General features: G+C 37.0%; 1 protein-coding gene and 2 long non-coding RNA genes across 15 annotated transcripts in view; 1 reads left to right on the top strand and 2 right to left on the bottom strand.

The window, feature by feature from the left end:
- The window catches only part of IPO11 (importin 11), a 201,432-nt gene that overhangs the window by 117,308 nt on the left and 71,198 nt on the right, over positions 1-12,926 (bottom strand). For all 13 annotated transcript variants that reach the window (XM_081519785.1, XM_081519783.1, XM_081519784.1 and 10 more), the window contains 2 exons: positions 1,335-1,368; positions 1,085-1,125 (listed from right to left, as the gene is read on the bottom strand). In XM_081519785.1, the coding sequence (XP_081375911.1) occupies positions 1,085-1,125; positions 1,335-1,368 (75 nt within the window). The remainder of the gene's footprint in view (positions 1-1,084; positions 1,126-1,334; positions 1,369-12,926) is intronic.
- The window catches only part of LOC145517415 (uncharacterized), a 47,788-nt gene that overhangs the window by 7,408 nt on the left and 27,454 nt on the right, over positions 1-12,926 (top strand). The window lies entirely within an intron of this gene.
- On the bottom strand, positions 9,170-10,693 carry LOC145517417 (uncharacterized). Its single transcript, XR_014062025.1, has 2 exons — positions 10,482-10,693; positions 9,170-10,367 (listed from the first exon to the last, which is right to left on the bottom strand). It is a non-coding gene; the product is annotated as an uncharacterized LOC145517417 (long non-coding RNA).

Raw genomic sequence — 12,926 nt, 5'->3', positions numbered from 1 at the left:
TTAAGTTGTCAATATTTAGGGCAGTGATCTTATTCTTTATTGCTGTTAAATGTGCCCATTTTTGAATTTAATTCATCCACAAATGTTTTCAGAGAAAAAGTGTGTCTGAACTTTCTGTGTTTAAAGTTTATACAGCTAATTCAACTTTTAAAAGTGCTTTATCACTTCTTTTCCACATATGCCTATTGTTTTGCAAAGTCTACTCATAGCAAGGGGAACGCCATTACAGCACTCACATACCAGCTTTCTGATATAAATCTTTGTAGACAAATACTTGTAATTATAAGTACAACAGAATGTTTCTGATTAGGAAATAGAAAACGAAAAACCTATGTCTGGCTTTTAACTTCTACATCACGAAAATTATAGTAGAAATTAACAAATCACAGGATGTCAGATACAGAAACGTTTGCTCTTTCAGATACTTGGTTCACTTTTAAACAGATTGGTAAAACATCTTTCTTTCATCCAAAAGCATTTGGTGATTCATCTAGTAAAGAAAATTTCTGCTGTGTAAGTTTACCCATTTATGACCCCATAAGAAATATAGGCAGATATTTTATCCTCAAGTTTTCTTGTCTAGCCTTCTCAAGAAAACCAAACACTAAGGCCCCAAACACACTGACATATTTAACAAGTGTTTACTGAGTGACAACTATGTGGAAACAAAATAGGTGCTGAGGGTTGAGTGAAGAAGAAAAAAAAAAAAGAGTAAGACTAGGTATTGTGCTTTTCAGGTAATTTGTACTCTCATGTAGGATAGACATATATACACAGACAACAGAGGGGATAACCTAAGGATGAAAAGTAACAGACAAATATGAAATGAGTAGATCTCTTACACTAGCGAGAACAAAAAGTGCAGCAGTCAACTCTAAAATGGATAACAAGATAACCAAACAAAAACAAACAATTATTGAAATTAAAGTTACCAACAAAAGCAATCACTTCCAAAATAATCTAAATATACTTTTGAAAGCAGCTTTACTAAATAATAGATATGTACAATTTCAGCTGTAAAATAACACAATATTCAAAAGACATAAGCAGAAATTGTTATAAAACCTGAAATAAATATTCTTACCGGCAGAAACTGATCTGTTCTAAACTCAAAATCATCAACAGGTGAAAAGTGGTTAAGGAATACTGAGAATACATGAAATTGAGAATACATAAAATTTATCAGGATAAAATATATGTAAAAACCAAACACAACAAACCAGTCAAAAAGTACATTTTAAACTATCTCATAAATTACTTTTTAAAAATAATTAAATTTAAAGTGTTGCTAAAATCCCTTGCAGTGAAGTATTTTTAAAATATTTAAAGGATATTTAACTTCAGAGTTGTAGCTGTTTCAATACGGACCTAAAAAGAAAGTATATTGTGAAATCTGAATCATTCTGGAATTAGTAAATATCGTTAATAACGAATGAGAAAAAAATGTATCACATATCACTTTCTCTATCCTTTTTGTTAATATTAAAGTCACAAGGTACATTAACATCTAGAAATAAAAAGACATTCTCCTTCACAATCAAGGGCTAAAAAGAAAAAGTAAAATTGTATCATTTCTCACCCTTCTCAGTTAATCATGATTTGCTTAATCCAGTGGGTACTCCAGGAAGAAAAATAATTTGCCATAAATCTGCAGAGACTATGAGACTGAGAGAAAAGATTGTGAAGATGATGCCAGAGGGAAAGGGCAAGTTGAGAAGCAGAGAAGAGAAGCAGGAACACAGGGCGGGCCTAGGGAAGCTGGAGGATAAGAGAAGAGGCAGCAGGGAGAAGAGAAAGAAGGGGCAGGAGGAAAAAGAACACAAACTGCCACTTGTAACCTCAATTACAGGAAGTTCTTGAAACAACCAAAAGATAAAGTCTGCGATTTTCTACATCTCAAAGTTCACAAGAGCTTTGTACAAGCTCTTGACCTTGCCAAGTCGCATTTTTTTGTGTGTATCAGCATGGTACCTGGGAAAATCGTATCATGACAGCATATTCTACATTTCCTTTCAGGTTTTACCTGTGACTTAGCCAGCTAAATGGCACAGGCTACCACACTCCACTTCCACACCAAGTAACACAAACTCAAGCCATCATTAAATTCTATATGCTACTCTGCAAAATAATGTATCTAAAACTTTAATCTCCTGACCAACAGCTTTTACTTTTTTAGATGCTGTTACACTTTCCACGCCTGTAATAGCAATTGGTTTTTCCTTTGCAGTCATTTTCTACAAAGAAACAATTTTGATCATTTTACAGGAGCTTCTGAGGACTTGAAGTGCTTATTGGTCATGTTCATCAAATTAGTTAAGCACTCTAGTGCTGTATCTACAGATTCCAAGAACCTAGTGTGCAGGTGCTTTCTCATCTGCTTTTTCTTTTTTTCATTGTTTCTAAAGGTAACATGAACATTTCTAGATTTTTAAATGATTTAACCAATATGCTGATTATCCAATATACATAAAGCACTGTGCCAAGTGTTCTACTATGAAATGACCTAATGAAAAGATGACATACTCATGCAATTAAAAATATTCAACAAGGAACTATTTCTCTCAGGCATCGTGTTGGGTGTTGTAGAAAAAGAGTTGAGTAAGACACACCTCCTCTTCATGGATCACAACCCTGTCGTGACAAAGGGGATTGCCTAACAATGTAGCTGTGAGCCATGCGGTGCAGGGTCACCCAAGACGCACAAGTCATAGTGAAGAGTTCTGACAAAACATGGTTTGCTGGAGAAAGGAATGGCAAACCACTCCAGTATTCTTACCACAAGAACCCCATGAACAGTATGAAAAGGCAAAAAGATATGACACCAGAAAATGAGTCCCCAAGGTCGGAAGGTGTCCAATATGCTACTGGGGAAAAGTGGAGGGCAATTACGAACAGCTCCAGAAAAAATGAAGCAGCAGGGCCAAAGCAGAAACAATGTTCAACTGTGGATGTGTCTGATGATGGAAGTAAAGTATGATGCTGTAAAAAACAATACTGCATAGGAATCTGGAATGTCAGGTCCATGAATCAAGGTAAATTCGGATGTAAGCAAGAGATGGCAAGAGTGAACATTGACATCTTAGTCCATCAATCAGTGAAATAAATTAGTGAACTAAAATGGATAGGAATGGATGAATTTAATTCAGATGACCATTATATCTATTACTGTGGGCAAGAATCCCTTAGAAGACATGGAGTAGCCCTCACAGTCAACAGAAGAGTCAGAAATGAAGTACTTGGGTGCAGTCTCAAAATGGACAGAATGATCTCATTTCATCTCCAAGGCAAGCCATTCAACATCACAGTAATCCAAGCCTATGCCCCTACCACTGATGTCAAAGAAGCTGAAGTTAACCAGTTCTACAAAGACCTGTGAGACCTTCTAGAACTAATACCAAAAAAAGATGTCCTTATCATCACAGGAGTTTGAAATGCAAAAGCAGGAAGTCAAGAGATATCTGGAATACCACGCAAGTTTGGCCATGGAGTACAAAATGAAGCAGGGCAAAGGCTAACAGAATTCTACCAAGAGAATGCACTGGTCATAGCAAACACCATTTTCCAACAACACAAGAGACAACTCTACACATGGACATCACCAAGTGGTCAATACTGAAATCAGATTGATTTATATTCTTTGCAGCAGAAGACAGAGAAGCTCTACACAGTCAGCAAAAACAAGACTGGGAGCTGACTGTGGCTCAAATCATGAGCTCCGTATTGAAAATTCAGGCTTAAACTGAAGAAAGTAGGAAAAACCACTAGGCTATTCAGGTATGACCTGTATCAAATCCCTTAAGATTATACAGTGGAGGTTACGAACAGATTCAAGGGATTAGACCTGGTAGACAGAGTGCCTGAAGAACTATAGAAGGAGGTTCGTAACAATGTACAGGAGGCAGTGACCAAAACTATCCCCAAGAAAAAGAAATGCAAGAAGGCAAAATAGTTGTCTGAGGGGCTGAGGAAAGAAGACAAGCGAAAAGCAAGAGAGAAAGGAAAAGATATACCCAACTGAATGCAGAGTTCCAGAGAACAGCAAGGAGAGACAAGAAGGCCTTCTTAAATGAACAATGCAAAGAAATAGAGGAAAACAAGAGATTGGGGAAGACTAGAGATCTCTTCAAAAAAACTGGAGATATCAAGGGACCATTTTATGCAAGGGTGGGCATGATAAAGGACAGAAATGGTAAGGACCTAACAGAAACAGAAGAGATTAAGGTAGTAAGAACACACAGAAGAACTATACAAAAAAGGTCTTAGTGACCCAGATAACTATGATGTGGTCACTCACCGAGAGCCAGGCATTCTGGAAGGTGAAGTCAAATGAGTCTTAGGAAGCATTACTACAAACAAAGCTAATAGAGATGGTGGAATTCCAGCTGAGCTATTTCAAATGCTAAAAGATGTTGCTGTTCAAGTACTGCACTCAATATGTCTGCAAATTTGTCAAACTCAGCAGGGACCACAGGACTGGAAATGGTCAGTTTTCATTCCAATCCCAAAGAGGGGCAATGCCAAAGAATGTTCAAACTACTATAGAATTGTGCTTGTTTCACATGCTAGTAAGGTTATGCTCAACATCTTTCAAACTAAGCTTCAGCAGTATATGAACCAAGAACTTCCAGATGTACAAGCTGGGCTTAGAAAAGGAACAGGAATCAGAGATCAAGCTGCCAACATTCAATGGATTATAGAGGATGCAAAGGAATTCCAGAAAAACATCTACTCTTGCTTCATTGATTACCCTAAAGCCTTTGATTGTGCAGATCACAACAAACTGTGGAACTTTCTTAAAGATATGGGAGTACCAGACCACCTAACCTGTCTCCTGAGAAACCTGTATGCAGGTCAAGAAGCAACAGCTAGAACCAAATATGGAACAACAGACTGGTTCAAAATTGGGAAAGGAGTATTAAGAAGCAGAGATATCACTCTGCTGACCAAAACACATATAGTCAAAGATGTGGTTTTTCAGTAGTTACGTACAGATGTGACAGCTGGACTATAAAGAAAGCTGAGTGCCAAAGAATTGATGCTTCTGAATTGTGCTGCTGCAGAAGACTTGAGAGTCCCTTGGACTGCAAGACTGTATATTGTCACTCTGCTTACTTACATGCAGAATACATCATGAGAAATGCTGGGCTAGATGAATCACAGGCTGGAATTAAGAATGCCAGGAGAAACAGTAACAAATTCAGATATGCAGATGATACCATTCTAATGGCAGAAAGCAAAGAGGAACTAAAGAGCCTTGCTTGAGGAGAGCGAAAGGGGGAGGGGGAGTGAAAAAGCTGGCTTAAAAGTCAACATTCAAAAAATGAAGTTCGTGGCATCTGGTCCCATCACTTCATGGAAAATAGAAGGGGTAAAAGTGGAAGCAGTGACAGATTTTATTTTCTTGGACTCCAAAATCCCTGCTGATGGTGACTGCAGCCATGAAATTAAAAGATGTTTGCTCCTCGGAAGGAAAGCTATGACAGGCCTAGACAACATACTAGGAAGCAGAGACGTCACTCTGCCGACAAAAGCCCATATAGTCAAAGCTATAGCTTTTCAGTAGTCACGTACAGATGCGAGAGTTGGACCATAAAGAAGGCTGAGTGCCAAAGAATTGATGCTTCTGAATTGTGATGCTGTAGAGGATTCGAGAGTCCCTTGGACTGCAAGGAGATCAATCCAGTCAATCCGAAAGGAAATCAACCCTAAATATTCATTGGAAGGACTGATGTTAAAGCTCCAATATTTTGGCCACCTGATGCAAAAGGCCAACTCACTGGAAAAGACCCTGATGCTAGGAAAGACTGAAGGCAAAAGGAAAAGAGGGCAGCAGAGGATGACATGGTTAGATTCCATCACTGACTCAATGGACATGAATTTGAGAAAACTCCGGGAGATAGTGAAAGACAGGGAAGCCTGCTGTGCTGCAGAACATGGGGTTGCAAAGAGCCCGACACGACTAAGCAACTGAACAGGAACAAGATACACTTAGTACTTGTTATCAAAAAAGCTTACAATCCAGCAGGGGGAAAAAACATCCAGATATTAAATAATTATTAATAACAATGGCTAATATGAAGAGCTTAAGAACAGGATAACTCCCTTGAGAACATGAACTATTTCTAGGGTCTTCAAATTGTCAGTATTTGGTACATGGTGAGGCATACAACTAGCACTGTGGGAGTAATTTAATTCAAACAAGAGGACATGAAACATGCCCCCCCTCCAAAGGAAATTAAACTGCCAGCAGCAACTTATCCTTAAATCTTCATTCATCTTCCTCCACAAAAGGACCAGAGATGCACATTACCCACAACAATGACATTTACACAAATAAGTATAGGAAAGAGACACCTGAATGAAAACTAAATGTTTTCTCCCTCCTTTCAAAGGCAAGTCAGTGCGGTATTTCATACAGACAAAAAGATAAAACGAGTCATGATGACTTGCCTGCACTTTAACTACAAGAATAGGAAGTCAGGTCATAAAGGGGAAGAAAACAGCACACAGCTTTAAAAAAAAGAGAGGAGCACTTAAAATGACAAACACAAAAACAAAATTAGCTCTTCCTGAGCTATAGAAGAAACAGGAAGCACTTACTGCATCGGGACAATGAATTTTGCAGCAATTCACAAGGGAAGAGAAAGTCAGAACCCGAATTTCTAGATTGAAGAGTAGGGGAATCTGATAGAAGATGGGCAGAGGCGAGTCTAAGACAATTTCTAACACACAACTCAATAAATAACAAATAAATGCAGGAACATGAAACAAAACAAAATTTTCTCTTAACCAGACTCTAAACATGACTTTTCACACAACAGACATAGACCTCTGAAGGAGAGAACCAAATCCAGACTGTGAACTCAGCCTGAGTCTACCCTACACCTTCACCTGAGACATCAAAAAACTTCTAAAAAGATAACAAACTAATTCCATACGGGAGCAAACAAGAGCCACCAAGCCATCAGAATCATTGGAAGAATTCCAGAGAAGCATGACAGCAACAGAGAAATGAACAAGAAGGAACCACAAGTTAACACTACTTCCAAAGACGACTGGTTGGTACATAAAGGCAAGAGTAACTAGACACTGCCATGGCCAGCATGAGGATGAGCCTTCACGTAACCATCACGGTGGCTGAGCTGAGGTCCAGGCTTGGAGGAACCTAGTGCTTGACCACTACCACTGCCTGTCCTTAGCAGTGGAGGGAATTTCACACACTAAAGCAGTGAGCATGGTGCTGGGACCGAAAGACATGGCAGTGCCTCAGGGACTTAAATCATCAGGAAAATGTAAGACAGACATGAGAGAATAATTTTGAAACAGATTCTATTTCTCTGCTGAAGAGAAACAGAGTAATAACTTTATAATCTTTTATCCTTATCTCAACTGTTTCATTAAATATTTCTATTTTTCTGACTCAATGCTAGGCATAAGAGATACATTAATATGAATAAAATTATCTTACTCACTGGCTCTTTTACTACTTGGTACTACTATGGTACTCTTTTTATTCTATTCTGCAATAAAGTCAAATCACTGAATTACATATTTTAATGTATTTATTCTGAAATATGCATGTAAATAAGTTTCCTAAAAGGATTAAAAAAACCAAAACCTTCCATTTATTCACTTCCTTTTAAGAAAACAATTCTAAAGCTCATTTTCATGTAATATGGATACCAGACATACCAATACAAAGCCAAAACGGACTATAAGAAACACTAGATTAAGGCTGCCTTTCCTCTTGGTTTTAGAGTGTCCTAGGAATTTATGGCTCAAACACAGATGTTTTTTCTTCTTATGTTTTCTTTGGAAATTATATTTGCTGAATATAAGTGAATTCAGAATTCATTTTGTGAAAGACAGACTAACACAAAGTTTACAATAGTGCTTTGAGACACGAAGAAGGGACAAGTGGGAAAAACTCTGTAAAAGTGTTTTTGAGACATGAAGGGTGGACAAGTGGGAAAACAAAATCAAAACTGTAAGACAGAAAGTCTGATAGAATTGGGAGACCCATAAAAGACACAAAAGTGAGAAGATGGGAGAATTTTAATGCACCTTGTTAAAAATTACCTCTGCCCAGATCCCAGCTGCAACTCCCAGTGTATCCAGGATCTGCTGCAGTCATGTACATACCACTCAAAGTGCCTTCTTAAACTCCATCTAGAAAACTCACTCTTTCTATGCTGGCAGTCAATCTGTCCATGTGGATGGCCTTTTCTTTGCTTGACAGACAATAACCCCCAAACATCCATCCCCAAACTATAGATCTTATGGTTGTACCACAACATACATTATATACTGCCTCTTATACGAGTGAAAGTGAAAAGTGAAAGTGAAGTTGCAGACTCTGTCGGACTCTTTCTGAGTCCATGGACTGTACCTTCCAGGCTCCTCCATCCATGGGATTCTCCAGGCAAGAATACTGGAGTGGGTTGCCATTTCCCTCTCCACAAGATCTTCTCGATCCAGGGATTGAACCCAGGTCTCCCACATTGTAGGCAGACACTTTACCTGAGCCACCAGGGAATTCCTTATAAGAGTACCCTAACACTAATTTTCAAGCAACTACTGCTTGTTTTATTGAAGCCTGTATAAATAACGTAAGTAAAAATGAGTTTTTTTAATTACTTATAATTTACAAAATTGAAAGATATTAATGGGTCAGAAACCTTACAACTAAAGCAGCCCCATATGTAAATCAAATATTCTGCTTAGAGAATCATCTAGAGTCCTAGGAAACAAAACTTCCTCTCATCAAAAATTTAATCATTCTATTTACACTGTGGTAATAACATTCTAAAATCTGAAACTTGGCATAAGCATTGCATCTACTAAGTAACATGTTCTAAGAGGAATGGAAGAAAACATGCAGAAGATATTTTTTAAATGGATTTTTCAATAAAACACTGTAGCATTGTTATCCTTATTAAAAAAGTAATAAAAATGGAAGCTTACTTGATATGATGTTGATAAATAAATCCCAGATGGAATAAAGAAACAAGTATGAAGAAAACCAGCTTTTTAAACAAGAAACAAAAACAACAAAAGACAAAAAAGAAATCAATAAATCTGATTACACTAAAATTAAAAAACTGCTCAACAAAAAGACAACAGAATGAGCACAGAAACAAACAGGCGGGAGAAAAGAAAGACACAGAGATTTCACTGCATTTGTAATGTTTTATTTCTTACATACTTGAAATTTTACAATGAAAATATGGAAAACCAGGTAGATCTAATGTTAGCCAATGAATTTTTCTCTTTACTTGATATAATTCTTAACTTTTAAAAAGTATAAAGTTAAAAGCATCTACTTTTTAAAGATGAGTCAGGAATAAGCTCAGAAGTACAAATTTTCAAAGTAGCATTAGCATTACCCTAAATCTAATAAAAATTCCCAACATTACAAAAAAAGTTTCCAAATACTGCAGTATCATCAATGATTACTGATTATGCCTATACCAAGTTTTAATTACTAAATACTGATGAAAAGTTTTAATACTATTTCAAATAAACAAAAAATTTTCACTCAACTTGCATTATAATCCCCTGGATCAAACAACATTATCGTGCAACTAACAGGGATAGAGATTCACTCTACACAATAGTTTCCCATATTATAAAATTTTAAAGAATCCTGAGTTTGAGGTTTTTCAGCATAAGCTCCCTGTGCTCCTTGCTTGCAAGGCCCTTGCAATAAACCTTCCCTTGCTCATAAAAAAAAAAAAAAAAAATTGTTTTTTTAATAGTCCTATTTCCCCTTCTATTTGCCATGAAGTGATGGGACCGGATGACATGATCTTAGTTTTCTGAATGTTGAGTTTTAAGCCAGCTTTTTCACTCTCCTCTCTCACTTTCATCAAGAGGCTCTTTAGTTCTTCTTCGCTTTCTGCCATAAGGGTGGTGTTATCTGCATATCTGAGATTATTTATATTTCTCCCGGCAATCTTGATTCCAGTTTGTGCTTCATCCAGCCCGGCACTTCCCATGATGTACTCTGCATATAAGTTAAATAAGCAAGGTGATGATATTCAGCCTTGACGTACTTCTTTCCAATTTTGAACCAGTCTGTTGTTCCATGTCCACTTCTAACTGTTGCTTCTTGACCTGCCTACAGATTTCTCAGGAAGCAGGTCAGGTGGTCTGGTATTCCCATCTCTTTCACAATTTTCCACAGTTTGCTGTGATCCACACAGTCAAAGGTTATGGCGTAGTCAATAAAGCAGTAGATGCTTTTCTGGAACTCTCTTGCTTTCTCAGTGATCCAATGGATGTTGGCAATTTGATCTCTGGATCCTCTGACTTTTCTAAATACAGCTTGAACATCTGGAAGTTCATGGTTCAAGTACTGTTGAAGCCTGGTTTGGAGAATTTTGAGCATTACTTTACTAGCATGTGAGATGAGTACAATTGTGCAGTAGTTTGGACATTCTTTGGCCTTGCCTTTCTTTGGGATTATAGCGAAAACTGACCTTTTCCAGTCCTGTGGAACTGCTGAGTTTTCCAAACTTGCTGGCATATTGAGTGCAGCACTTTCACAGCATCATCTTTTAGGATTTGAAATAGTTCAACTGGAATTCTGTCACCTCCACTTGCTTTGTTCATAGTGATGCTTCCTAAGGTCCACTTGATTTCCCATTCCAGGATGTCTGGCTTGCTCCTTGGAAGAAAAGCTATGACCAACCTAGACAGCATATTAAAAAGCAGAGACATTACTTTGCCAACAAAGTTCTGTCTAGTCAAAGTTATGGTTTTTCCAGTAGTCATGTATGGATGTGAGAGTTGGACTATAAAGAAAGCTGAACACCAAAGAATTGATGCTTTTGAACTGTTGTGTTGGAAAAGACTCTTGAGAGTCCCTTGAACTGCAAGGAGATCAAACCAGTCAATCCTAAAGGAAATCAGTCCTGAATATTCACTGGAAGGACTAATGCTGAAGCTGAATACTTCAGCCACCTGATATGAAGAACTAACTCATTGGAAAAGACCCTGATGCTAGGAAAGATTGAAGGCAGGAGGAGAAGGGGACGACAGAGGATGAGATATATGGATGGTATCTCCGACTTGATGGACATGAGTTTGAGTAAGCTTCGGGAGTTAGTGATAGAAATGGAAGCCTGGTGTGCTGCAGTCCATGGGGTCACAAAGAGTCGGACACAACTGAGCAACTGAACTGACTGACTGAACTGATACCAGCTGGAGAAGCTGGTTTTCCCAGCTGCTGTACTATTTCTATTCTGCCACAGCCAGCCTTGTAAAAACATGTCTATAAGACTAGGAAGCCACACAGACAACTACAATTATATGTATCCCATCTATGTAACAGCAGCAATCAAGCAAGAGAATATGGGCTCTGAAAGCCAAAGAAGATTTAGATTCATGAGAATCCATGTGCTTTGTGTGTGTGTATATGTGTAAATGTGCACATACACCCAAAAAGTATATGGGCTTCCCTGGTGGCTCAGATGGTAAAAACATCTGCCTGCAATGCAGGAGACCTGGGTTCGATCCCTCAGTAGGGAAGATCCCCTGGAGAAGGGATGGCTACCCACTGCAGTATTCTTGCCTGGAGAATTCCATGGACAAAGCAGCCTGGCGGGAGACAGTCCATGGAGTTGCAAAGAGACTGAGCATAGCACTTACATTTTTTTCATATGTGAATATACATACAAATGCAGTTGTATGTATGTCTGTACATATATGTCTAAACATTTGTACATTGTTGCATATGTCTATATGTATATGGTATCTTCCTACATTTCATTAGCCAGCATTTCTCACACGTTGAAATTAGAACAGTATATCTTACATACTATTGATCTTAAAGGTACTTAAAAGAAAAAGGAGAGGGGTAAACTATGCAATGTTAACTTAGTGCCTTACAAAACATTGTTTTCTTAAAAAGTTATAACAAACAAATGAGACATAGCCACCAAAAGACATACAGCAAAGGGGCAAAAGCTGTATTTACAACAGCATTTCCTCCAAGTGCATTCCTTGGATATTAATGTATTTGTCATCCTGGATAGTCACAATACAATCAATGTACATTTTTAATGTTCTGATTGATGCTATAGAAAAGAGGATTATTGGAATATGTAGTTCAGTGTTTTCCAAACTTAACTGGTCATGAAACCCTTTTGCCCAATAATGTTTGTTAATGTTATAGAATTAATGTTCTGCTTTTAAAGTGCTGACCAAAATGACTTATTTTTCTCTTCATTTCTTTACCAAAAGACTCAATAAAGAAAGAAAAAAGAAAATCCAAGAAATTTCTCTTTACCAAAGAAAATTTACTGAAATTTATATCTTTTGTAACACTGTCACATAAAGCATTTAATGTCTTCTCTCTGACACCATTGACAGAATAGCAAATAATATTTCCAAGAAGGAAAACAAAACTTAAATCTTATAAATGCTTTATTCTAAATAAATAGAACTTATTCTATTTACAAAAGTAAATTAATTCCAGCAAACAGTATTCTTAGAAAGAGCTTAAATATTATCAGTAAACTTCTAAGAATTTAAACATGATAAAATAAATAAATAAAAAATAAAAAAATAAAAATAAATAAGCATGGGATACTTAAACTATTTAATAATTATAGAATGATATTTAGAGTAAATTCTCAATTATTTATACAAAGTAAGTAACATTTCAGCAGAAAATCCAAAGATCAGTTCTATTTGCTTTTAGAATGCATCATGCTTCTGCAATTATGATTTTTTCTTAATTTTGTAATTTTCTTAATTATGCTTTCTTTTGTTGAACATTAAAAATAGTTTATATTATCACGTACACATGTGAAAATGAGAAAAATGACCCAAACCTTTGCTGGAAGACAGGGTAATCAGGTAGGTTTAAAAAAATTTTTTAAGGTGGAATACTGAGAAATGATTAAATAAGATCTTATCAT

This window comes from Giraffa tippelskirchi, chromosome 8, assembly GCF_054371585.1.
Source record: "Giraffa tippelskirchi isolate mGirTip1 chromosome 8, T2T-mGirTip1v1.2.pri, whole genome shotgun sequence".
NCBI lineage: Eukaryota > Metazoa > Chordata > Mammalia > Artiodactyla > Giraffidae > Giraffa > Giraffa tippelskirchi.
The sequence above is the reverse complement of the archived record's forward strand: the minus strand, read 5'-3'. Positions and strand labels throughout refer to the sequence as shown.